General features: G+C 41.9%; 1 protein-coding gene across 1 annotated transcript in view; it reads left to right on the top strand.

Annotated features, from left to right (window-relative positions):
* CEP85L (centrosomal protein 85 like) overlaps nt 1–12,193 on the top strand; it is a 155,014-nt gene that overhangs the window by 87,943 nt on the left and 54,878 nt on the right. Inside the window, 1 exon segment of the mRNA XM_043510874.1 lies at nt 9,594–9,715. Coding sequence (XP_043366809.1) covers nt 9,594–9,715 — 122 coding nt within the window.

Here is a 12,193-nt window from a genome sequence, read left to right as displayed (position 1 = left end):
GCCAGTGCTACTTTTGACTTCTGTGAAGTGGGATACCAATTAATGCAACTGTCATTCTAGCCTTTTGTTCTGCAGAAATCCCTTGTGTGAACATTCATATGGACCCTTTGTAATTATTAGTGGGCATGTCTACAGTATACGTGCTTGCTCCTTAAGTAGACCAGTGGGGTGAATTTGCTCACAGCTACACCTCTGCAGTCCCAATCAAGACATTAGGAAGAAAAAAACCTATTAAATCATCCTTGCCATCTCTCTGCTAGGACAAGCTTATTCTCTATTTTCTCTAGTGTTTTTTGTCCAGTGTAGTTTTAAAAAAAATAAGTGATTTGGTTTCCAGCACTTTCTTTGGGAGACTTTGCACTGCCTATTATGTCTCACTGTCTTAGGTTTTTCCTGCTGTTAGCCTTACGTTTTTTGCTTCTGTAATTTCATCACACTACTTAGTTGTGCATGGTGCATGCACCAATTAAATAATTTCCTCTTTTCGTGGAAGTATTTACAGACTGTTACGTTTCTCCAAACTCTGTATGTGGTCTCTTAATCCTTCCTCATAAATCAGTCCCTTCGGGTCCTGGATCTTTTTGGTTGCTCTTCTCCAAACTCCCTTCAGTACATCAATATCTTCGTTAGGTGGTTCCCAGAACTGAACATAGTATTCCACATGGGTTCACACCAGAGCTATATATAAAGAGGTTATTATCTTCTCTCTCCTCCATAATGTGGTGGTTTTGTGTATGGAGCCCAAAACTGCATTACTTTTTTTGCAGCCACATTATATGCAAAAGTGTCTAATTTTTATTGTACATTTTTAACCCATGATCTCTCTCATAACTGCTTTCCAGGTTACCTCCTCACATCAAGTATATGCATTTCCCAAGTTGTATTAGGGAGCATTTTCCAAGTTTCAGAGTAGCAGCCGTGGTTAGTCTGTATTCGCAAAAAGAAAAGGAGTACTTGTGGCACCTTAGAGACTAACAAATTATTTGAGCATAAGCTTTCGTGTGAGCTGTAGCTCACGAAAGCTTATGCTCAAATAAATTTGTTAGTCTCTAAGGTGCCACAAGTACTCCTTTCTTTTTTCCAAGTTGAATCTCATTATTTCCTGTTGCTGTTTCTGATCTTTGGATGACTCACTTTTCTTCTTCACTTAATAAAGATGTTAAAGAAGACTGGACTTAACAGCAGTCTCTGCAGAGCTCCACTAGATACTATTGACATCAGTAGGGTTGCATGGTTATAATTAGGACAAACTGTGACTAGAGTGTGCTGGATTTGCAGAGGCATTAACAGAGTTTATCAAACCTTAGGGTTTGTATACATGGAATATACACTAGAGGGATGTGATTTGCATGTTAACTGGCCCATTTAGGTCCTGCTGGTATAAACTAAAAGTTCCCTAGTGCATGCTGATATGGTGCTGTTTGAAATAGCAGTGAAGAGTGATGGCACAGACTTCAATTCGGGCAGTACACACACATGGGATTCTGAGTACATACTTGCATTGCTAGCTCCATATCTACGCTGCTAATTTTAGGAGTGCTAGTACAGGTAAGCCACGTAGGTATGTCTGCTTGAGCTACAGTCACACCTCAGATTGCAGTGTAGACATACCCCTAGTCTTTCCTGTTAAGAATTTAACAAATGATATGATGCTAAGTAGTAGCACATTATCCTTGTATAGCAAAGGCGCCGGGTTCAGTGAAATAGTAGTTGGTTAGAATTCAACACTGCAAGTCAGGATTATTGCATTCTGTTCCTCGTTCGGCCACTGACTTCTGTGAGACTTTGGGTGTAAGTCTCTGAACTTCTCTGTGCTTCATTTTACCCATCAGCAAAATAGGTATAATATTCTCTACATTAGTGGTGTAGGGTTAAAAAGAAATTCCCACTCCTGTATGCTTAGTCTGAGTAAATGGACCGATCATAGAATATCAGGGTTGGAAGGGACTCAGGAGGTCTAGTCGAACCCCCCTGCTCACGGAGGAGCTATCAACAATTTTTGCCCCATATCCGTATATAGCGCCCTCAGGATTGAACTCACAACCCTGGTTTGGCAGGCCAATGCTCAAACCACTGAGCTATCCCTCCCATGGCTGAGAATAGGTATGGGCAGGTGACAGGCGGAAGGGTGTTAAAGAAATCCCCGCGCGCTTTTTTTGATTCAGGCTATGGAGCAGCCACGGAGCTAATCCAAATTCACTACCAAAGCCCTAACCTTACCCTGCCCAGAGGAGGAGAGAACAGAAGTGTCTCTTTGCAGGAGTAGAGCTTCCAGCCTGGCTTCCCTTCTCACCACCACCCCTTCCCCCCCCCCCCCCCCCCCCCGCCCACTCTAACCCTTTTAGGTTGATATGGGAACTGCTGTGGAGTTGAGGTGCATGCCACACAGGTTTATGGTTTGCTCCTCCTCCTAACTCCTTCACCACCACCTCCTTTCCTCCCTCCCACTCCCCCCCCAAAAAAAAGAAAAGAAAAAAAGAAAAAATCCTGCTACTCTTGTGCGGCAGAGCTGCACCAGTTTCATCACCTTGACCCCTCTGCAGAGGGGGGTATCATGCCCTTACATGATGTCTGTAAATTACATTGTTACAGAGGGGCTATGTCCAGTCCATAAAAAGTGTGGGGGGTTTTGAAACAGCTGTTTGGACTGCAAGCAACTGTCAGAAGTGTCATTCACTTAAACAATGTAATTTTGGCTTCTTGCTGGTTGTGAGAAACAGTAGTGGGCAGCTGAAACTTTACAGTTGTAAAGTAGAAGTTAATATATTTTAATAACTTATTAAAATACAACTTTCAGGGAAGATTATCTGAAAAATCATTAACTTTTTTTCAACATAGGCCCTCAGCATTTGGCCCCATCTAATTATATGTGCTGAGCTACTGAATGCTTTCTGAGGCAAAAAAGCATGAGCATGGTTGAGGAGGAGATTTAATATGATCATTGAAAACTGGACCCCAAATACTGCTTGGTTAAATTATCTGAATGTTAATATCTTGGGAGTCTAGAGAAAAATACTTTTCCCACTGTTAGAAACATGATGGTATCGGTCAGTAATTTTGTGTCCGAAGCAATAAATATTTGCATATAAGCCAGTACAGCAAAGATTTTTTTTTTTTTTTTTTTTTTTCCCCCCCCCCAGCAGCTAGCTGTGTCTCAGCTGTGACTTGAAGAATTGCCAGGTCCTGAAAGTCAAGGCCCAGCCCTTGTTCAAAAACAAGCTAGTGAGTCTTTGGATGTCAGTGTGCAAAGGATACCATTTTAATGAACAGATGTTTTCAATCTGAGTTAGATATGCTGGAAGAGGTGCCAGCTAGCAAAAATAGTCATGTTTTCTAGGGCAGTTGGAAAAGAATGCTGGGTGTTTCAGATGGGCATCTTTTCTAGTTGCAGTGGAGGGTGATGGTGTTTGAAGTGGGAAGGTGTTGTTGGCTTTACTGGATATGCTGTTAAAAACAAACTGTATTCTCATTACATGGTTTGAGGGCTTGAAAGGACAAAAAGTTCTCAAATGTAATTGGACCACCTGTGTTTCTATCATGGCACAATTCAAACTATTTAGAAAGCTGTTGAGAGTATTCAACACCATGTGCTCTAAATAAGTGAAGTGAACCTTTATTCTGGGCCCTATTAAAGTATTTATAGCACAAAACAAAAAGGAAACAAGAAATGGAAAAATAATTTGTTTGGAATGACCAGTAAAAACACCTAGGTTTGATAGGTTTCATAGAAAATTATGGTGCTCTCTAAACATTGTGCACATCTATGAGAATGGATATGTTCCAAAAGCAAAAAGTTTTTGTGAAAGTCACATAAATAGACCTTTGGTACTGTATGTACATATATTGACACATCCCCCATTATATAGCAACTATTTGGCAAATCATTATATGTTTAACTTTCCAGTGTGTATTCTGTCTTGTTTTCAAGTGGCATTGACAGGTCACTGACAGATGCTGCACATAGTCTTTTTATTGTGTGAAGTAGATTTTGTTGCTTTTTGCTTGCACGTTACTACATTATTTTTTTAAAGCTAGTTTTGCAGTGGGTTTATGTAGTGGACTTGTTTTGACATTTTCAGCTAGAAAAATATATGGAAGCTTCCATATAATTTTCAAATAAAAGGGGCAGGATTTAAATTACTTACTTTAATCTCTGCCCCCTTGTCCCTTTTAGGTGCTTTTCTAAAGACTAGGGAGTTGCACACTTTGTAGCTTGGGTAATCTTAGCTCATTGCATATACCAGGTACTCCTTGCATTTCTCCATTCCTCTCCCACAAGCTCACTGTGCCACCCTCTCTTTTCAGGGACTCCCTGCAACTCTCCCATACCAAGGTCCCTCATCCCTCCCCCATAGCAGCATCTCTTTGTGCCCCTCCATCCTTGCTTCTCCCCATACCTTCCATTCCCCTCTATGCCAGAGGGCTCTGTGTGCCCGTTTCCTCCCATTGTAGAATCTTCCATCTTCCCTGCCCCCTATGGCAGAGACTCTATGTAATCCTTCATTAAACCGTAACTCCTTCATCCCCATGCCAGGGTCCCCCAACATCCCTCACCTACCAAGAGTTATCCATGTATGCCTCCATTCCCTCTTCCCCCCCCCTCCACCAGACATCTTTTTTCTCTCTGAGAAAGGAATAATTTGGGGTATCAGCCTGTTAACCTATTGGGAGGATGAGCAGATATGAGATGGGATTATTGTTATGCTATAAAGTGTAATGGGTGCCATCAACCACTTCTTTGATCTATAGATAATTGGAAATGTGCTTGTGGCTTGGTGCTAAAGACCTGGCAGAAAATTCATGTGCCCCCGATTCACCCTTTTCAGTTTTTTGATTTCCCCTGGGGATCAATAGGGTGCTGGTCATTAGTGCCTAGAACATTCCCTGAAATTTCAGACTTGATTGGGTGTGGCATTCAAAAGTTACCTCATTTCAGATAGACAAACCGAAATGCCATTGAGTTGGGTGTAAGGCTGTCTACATTTGGCCAACATATTCATTCTCATCGGTCAGTATAAGAGCCAGAACTTGCCTTGTTCAAGCAATGATATGACATTTATATTAATTTACAGTCTTAATTTATATATTGTCATTTCATTATGCAAATATTTTAGGAGAGAAACTGAAGAATAGTTTTGCTAGTTGAAAGTACAAAAAACTTTATGTAGAATTGCCCTTGTTGGAATCTGGTCAGCATACCCATTGCCTTGTAAAAAGTGTTTTAAGATCTTTGACTGCAGTTGCTCAGTCTTTTTTGTTTTGTGTCTCCTTTGGAAGATATGCCCAACAATTTAAATAATAATCATAATACCTAGCTCTTGTGTAGCATTTTTCATCAGTAGATCTCAAAGCGCTTCACAAATTCTGTGTCTTGCCTATTGCTTATGGGGCCAGATTCAAACTAGCAGGGCTCATCTACACCAAGAAGTTAATTCGGATTAAGGTAGGGTACAAATGAAAATTGCATAGCTATTCCAGATAAACTTCAGGTTATTTTATTCCAAAATAAGAGCACCCACACAGGGAGTTAATTTGGAATATCTATTTCAGAATAATTCCCCATGCAGACAAGCCCTTAACTCTTGATGATGCCAAACCCTGCTATCCTGTGACAGAATATGCAGACAGGAAGTTGTCTCCATTCAATTTTCCTTCCTTTTACTCAGACACTCAAGGGAACATCTGTAGACTGGCTGTTTTGGAGACAGGAGGGAGAGAATGCCTTTGGGAAGGCTAGACTCCATACCATAGGTGCCGACTTTGTGGGTGCTCCAGGGGTGGAGCAGTCATAGAAAAAAATTTGCAGGTGCTTAGCACCCACTGGCAGCCAGCCCCTCCTTCCCTCCCCCCCAGCACCTCCTGCCTGCTGGTGGCACCTGCTGATCAACTCCTCCCACTCCCTCTCAGCGCCTCCTGCCATGATCAGCGGTTTTGCGGTATGCCGGAGGCTCTGGGAGGAAGGAAGAAAAGGGGGATGGGGCACATTCAGGGAGGGTGGGGTGGGGAGGGACTTGGGGGGCGGAGCTGGGGGTTGAGCACCTCGTGGGCCCAGAGGAAGCTGGCACCTGTGCTTCGCACCTATGTCATGCGACTGGGTTGAACCTCAAACTTTGGGAATCTGTTAACACTTCTTTTCTGCTTATATTAATTTATTTTTGCTTTCTTTTTATAACCTTGTCCCTCAAGCAAAAGATCTTGCTGACTGCAACTGTACTTTTTGTTCCAACGATTTATTCCACCGGTTGACACACTGTCATTAACTAAATAGGCTGCTGTATCACACACAGCAAGAATTGTGATCTCAGCGTTGACAATTTCATAGTTATGCAGTGCATGGGACGCTGAATCAAGATATCAAACTAATGAGCTTTCTTAGGAAGGCAGAGAATCCCTGGCTCTGAGAGGCAGGGAAAGGTGCTAAAATAGGGAATCTGATCTGGTAAGATTCAAGATTGTTTCCCCTCTCTGTCTGATTGTAGACTAAAAGGATTCAGTAGCTGGGTAGAGAGGCAGGCAGCTCTGTAATGGGAGAACCACCAAAGGAAATGCTATATGCCATCAAATATGGCCACCTTTTACTGATTTGTATTATGCAATCCAGTCTTGTCATTGGTACAACTAAGTTTTGTAAGACATGCGTTGTGTGGCCATGCAAAACAGATTCTGTTGTGCTTTTGCATTGGGGCATAACATCCCCTGCACCAGGCCTGGAAGAAAATTGTTGGAGGGGATGATGGGACAATGATTTTAGGATCTTGTGAGAAGCAAAGACTAATGAGAGGGAGCTGGTCTGACTTAGATTGACAGGCCAATATCCACCCAGGGCCTCAAAGATTCTTGACTTCTGTAACTTATCAAAAGAAATGTATCTCAGTACTTTTTTAAAAAATTTTATTAAGCCATTTGAAAATAAAATCAAGAAAACATATCACCAAAATGAATATTACTAATAATAAATCAAACTAAAAAGAAAACAATGCAACTTTCAAATCAATACCAAGTTAAATCATCAAATTAAATACTAAAATTTACTAATCTTTGTCACTGCTCCTAATGAGCACCCCTCTCAGCCATGTACTAGGACTGATGGGAGGGCAATCCAGGCCTCTGTGTGCTGAATTTAAACCCAATTTATATATATTTTAAAGGTACATATATTCATGGGGATTACATAATTTTTTCATGTAATTCATTGGAGATGAAATCTAGTTGTTGGCTGAAGGAGGATAAAATGATATTTGAAGATCTCAAGATGCCAAGGGCTAGATTCACAAAGGGGTTTAGGCCTTGAAACACTTAACTCCTAGGTGCACGGCTGCCTAGTGAGTCATAGCTCCTAGGCAGGCATCCAGGCTCCCATATGTGTTATGAGGAGAGTTAGACACCTAAGAAAGGGATCCGCAGAAGCCAGCAAGTTGAATGAGGAGCCTCCGAAGATAGCAGAGAGAAATTCAGAGGCAGGAGCAGGACTTAGGGCCCAGATCCACAAAGGTACTTAGGCACCTACATAGGTGCTGAAACTAGGGGTGCCGGGGGTATGTGGAAGCACCCCCTGGCTTGAAGTGATTTCCGTCATGGACAAAGTTTTTACAGTTTGGTTCAATTGCTCTCAGCAACCCCACTATACAAATTGGTCGAGCGCCCTTGGGCACCTAACTTCCTTTAATCTGGTACCTGACTAACAGGCCAGAAGGAGGCACCCGTCTCCACTCTGGATTCTCAGCTGTGAACCCTCTCCTGGAGTTAAGTACTTAAGCCAGTTCAGCCCCTTTTCCAAGGGGTGGGGAGAGAGTGAGATACTTTCTCTCCCTGTTGTAGCCAATAGCCCAGTGGCTAGGCACTTCCCTGGTATGGGGAAGACCTGTTTTCAAACCCCTGCTCTGTCTGATTTGGAGCAGAGACTGCACCCCAGGTCTCCCACATTCCAGCCAAGTGCCCTAACTACCAGCCTATTGGGCATTCTGGAACAAGGTCTCTCTCCTGTTGGAGGAGTTCCTCTATATAAATATTCATTAGGCCAGAGAGAGGGAGAGAGACTGAGAGAGAGACTCTATAGACTGACTCTGGCAGTTAGGGCATTTCCTGGGATATGGGAGAATATGGTTCAAGTCTGTGCTTCTGTGAATATTTAACTATTTATACAAATTATACAGCTTCATCAGGAGAGAGTGAGAAACCCCAAAATACTCAATAGCCTGGGGAACTTACCTGCATGCAGGAGACCTGGGTTCAAGTCCCTGCTTCAAATCAGGCAGTATGCAGATTCAAACCTTGGTCTCCCACCTCCCCCATAGGAGCATACCGTAACCACTAGAGCTATTGGGTACACTGCAACACATACTCCTACCTGCCCTCAACATTCCCATCGTGCACATCCCCACAGCCACAGAAATTCCCAAACTGCTCACCCCCAGCTGTCTTCTGTGCAGGTTGGTATGCTCAGAGCATGTCTGGGATTGGCTCTGCTGGGGAGATAGGTGGGGAAATGCCTAGTTTGAGGATCTCACCAGGGCTTAAGCTGGGCGTCAGGACTTTTGCAGCTTTTTGTGCCAGAGGGAATGCTGGGTGCCTACAGGGTTAGGTGGCAGCTGATCTATGATTTTTGTGAGCGTTAGTGGTGCCTAAAATGTTGGAGTCAGGCACCTTGGTGAATCTAGTGCCAAGTGCTCTAATACTGTGGTTCTTAACCAGGGGTACACAGAGGTCTTCTGGGGTACTCAACTCATCTAGATCAGTTTTTCTCAACCTGTGGGTTCCAACCCCCAGGGGGATCACGGGATAGGTTTAGGGGGCTCACAAGTGCAGGGCCGGCATTAAGAGATGGCAAGCAGGGCAATTGCCCAGGGCCCCACGCCACAGGGGGCCTTGCAAAGCTAAGTTACGTGCTTCAGCCCCGCCGCCTGGGGCTCGGGCTTCAGACAAGGCTCTCAAATGAAAAACGGGCTCAGTTATCACATTGAAATGTAAATACAATATTTATATTGCAATCAATTTGTATTTTATAATTGTATGGTAAAAATGAGAAAGGAAGCAATTTTTCCTTAATAGTGTGTGTGCTAGGACACTTTTTTGTATTTTTATATCTCATTTTGTAAGCAAACAGTTTAAGTGAAATGAAACTTGGGGTATGCAAGATAAGGGGTTACAGTAGTCTGGAAAGGTTGAGAATCACTGTTCTAATACCATCAGGAAATCTTTTGATTCTGCTCAAAAAAACTGCAGCAAGTGCATAAAAATGAGTATCTATATTCAACAGTATTTCCCTTAACCACAATATTTGACCTCTCAATGGCCGTTTTTTCTCCAGCTCTAGTTTCAGAGGATATTGCCTTAACAATGCTTTCAGAGTAATCTAAGATGAGTTTGAAAATGGGATCTTTTGGATCAGAATTTCTTTGCTTTTTAAAAAAATGTTAACTTTACTGCATGCTTAATTCTTTGCTCAGTTTTCCTTTAAGTAAAACTGCAAAATTAAATACAAGAATGTGTTATGCTTCAGAAAGAACTTTGCATTTGAAACTCATAGAACATGGAAAAAATTCGTACAATTACTGTTCTTTGAACTAATCTATATAATTTTTTTTAAAATGCAGGTTCTTACTGGATCGTCTCGTCAAGGTTACACAGGTACAGGCTATCAGGATTTCAGTAATTGGGAATCCCTTATGAAAATCAAAGAAGGGTTGCTAAGACAGAAAGAAATTGTGATTGATCGGTGAGTAATCCTTTCTTGTCTTCAATTGCTGTGTTAAGTAATAGACCAGATTATTGACACAGAAAGTACTATAGATGTTGACTTTCAAGAAGACATGGTTCAACAAAGGTTTTTAGGACTCAGTCGTGCAAAGACTCATGTACAAATGGGACTAGTCAGTGTGTGCAGTTGTGTGCATGTGTGCCTTTTCAGGATCAGGGACATAGTATAATTTGTCTGTCGTTTCACTGACATTGGTCGAGAGAGAGGCGAATGAGACCATTGTCTAGGACTGTTGCCCCTAAGATTACAAAAAAAATCTTTAAGAAGCTGTCTGTAAAACCTTAATTTTCCTTTTTTCAGCCTGAACAATTCCTTGAAAATGACTTGGAAGACAAAAGTTGGTTATTTGTAACCCATTCTTGAGATATTTTTTCCTATGAAAAGTTAAAGGGGGGGGGAATGCTACAGTTCAATGATGTAGTGGAACCGAGCTCTTAAAGATTTGAGAAATTGGCACCATAGAGTTATGCAAATGGTAAAAGTGCATTCAAACATTCCTATATTTTGCTCAGAGAATGATAAATCCAGAATAAATGTCTAGATAAACACTTCCTTTATAATCAGTGGTATGAAACAATCAGAAGAGGACCATGATCGAGGCAGGGTGGGTGAGGTAATATATTTTATTGGACCAACTTCTGTTGTTGGGAGAGACAAGCTTTTGAGTTTACACAGAGCGCTTCAGGTGTGAGAGACTAAGGCCTGGTCTATGCCACACAGTTAAATTGGTGTAAGCTACCTAGTCGATCTAGCTGTGGAAGTGTCTTCACTTAAATTTGGCTCCCGCCGACATAAGTGTCTCTCTATACTGATTTAGTAACACCAACTCTCCAAATAGCGTAGAGTCATAGTTGATGTAATTAGGTCAATGCAGTGTCAGTGTAGACACCGTATTGTTTACATTGACTGTTACTGGGCTTTCAGGAGCTGTCCCACAATGCCAGACACAGACATTACAGTCGATACAAGTGCTCCTGGTGAGGACATGTACTGCCAACACAAGGAGCCAAGTGTGCATACACACAAGCGATTGAATAACTGCGGTGGTTGTATGTCAGCATCAGCTGGGTTGACATAATTTTATAGTGTAAACATGGGCTAATTCAAAGTGTCACTGCTAAATACAAGAGGAGTACTTGTGGCACCTTAGAGACTAACAAATTTATTTGAGCATAAGGTTTCATGGGCTACAGCCCACTGCATTGGATGCATGCAGTGGAAAATATAGTAGGAAGATTTTATATACACAGAGAACATGAAACAATTGGTGGTGTTATACACACTATAATGAGAGTGATCAGTTAAGGTGAGCTATTACCAGCAGGAGAGAAGAAAAACCTTTTGTAGTGATAATCAAGATGAGCCATTTCCAGCAGTTGATAAGAACGTGTGAGGACGTGTGACACGTTGTTGTCAACTGCTGGAAATGGCTCATCTTGATTATCACTACAAAAGGTTTTCTTCTCTCCTGCTGGTAATAGCTCACCTTAACTGATCACTCTCATTACAGTTTTCAGAGTAGCAGTCATGTTAGTCTGTATTCGCAAAAAGAAAAGGAGTACTTGTGGCACCTTAGACTAACAAATTTATTAAAGCATAAGCTTTCGTGAGCTACAGCTCACTTCATTGGATGCATTTGGTGGAAAATACAGAGGGGAGATTTATACACGTGTGTGTGCGCGCGCGCACACACACACAGAGAACATGAAGCAATGGGTTTCATCATACACACTGTAAGGTGAGTGATCAGTTAAGATGAGCCATCACCAGCAGCAGGGCGGGAAAGGAGAAAAACCTTTCATGGTGACAAGCAAGGTAGGCTATTTCCAGCAGTTAACAAAAACATCTGAGGAACAGTGGGGGGGGAGAAATAACATGGGGCAATTGTTTTACTTTGTGTAATGACTCATCCATTCCCAGTCTCTATTCAAGCCTAAGTTAATTGTATCCAGTTTGCAAATTAATTCCAATTCAGCAGTCTCTCATTGGAGTCTGTTTTTGAAGTTTTTTTGTTGAAGGATAGCCACCCCTCAGGTCTGTAATCGAGTGACCGGAGAGATTGAAGTGTTCTCCAACTGGTTTTTGAATGTTATAATTCTTGATGTCTTGACGTTACAGTGTGTATGGTAACACCCATTGTTTCATGTTCTCTGTGTATATAAAATCTTCCTACTATGTGGCATCTTAAAGACTATTTTCCACTGCATGCATCCGATGAAGTGGGTTGTAGCCCACGAAAGCTTATGCTCAAATAAATTCCTTAGTCTCTAAGGTGCCACAAGTACTCCTGTTCTTTTTGTGGATACAGACTAACATGGCTGCTACTCTGAAACCTGCTAAATACAAGGTTTGAACAGATTGTTTAGCGTAAATAGTTAACACATTTGAAGGGACCATTCAAAGTGAAGTTGCCTGTTAACACCTCTTCAGTCAGAG

Source organism: Dermochelys coriacea, chromosome 3 (assembly GCF_009764565.3).
Source record: "Dermochelys coriacea isolate rDerCor1 chromosome 3, rDerCor1.pri.v4, whole genome shotgun sequence".
Classification (NCBI taxonomy): domain Eukaryota; kingdom Metazoa; phylum Chordata; order Testudines; family Dermochelyidae; genus Dermochelys; species Dermochelys coriacea.
This window is presented reverse-complemented; position numbering and strand designations above follow the sequence as displayed.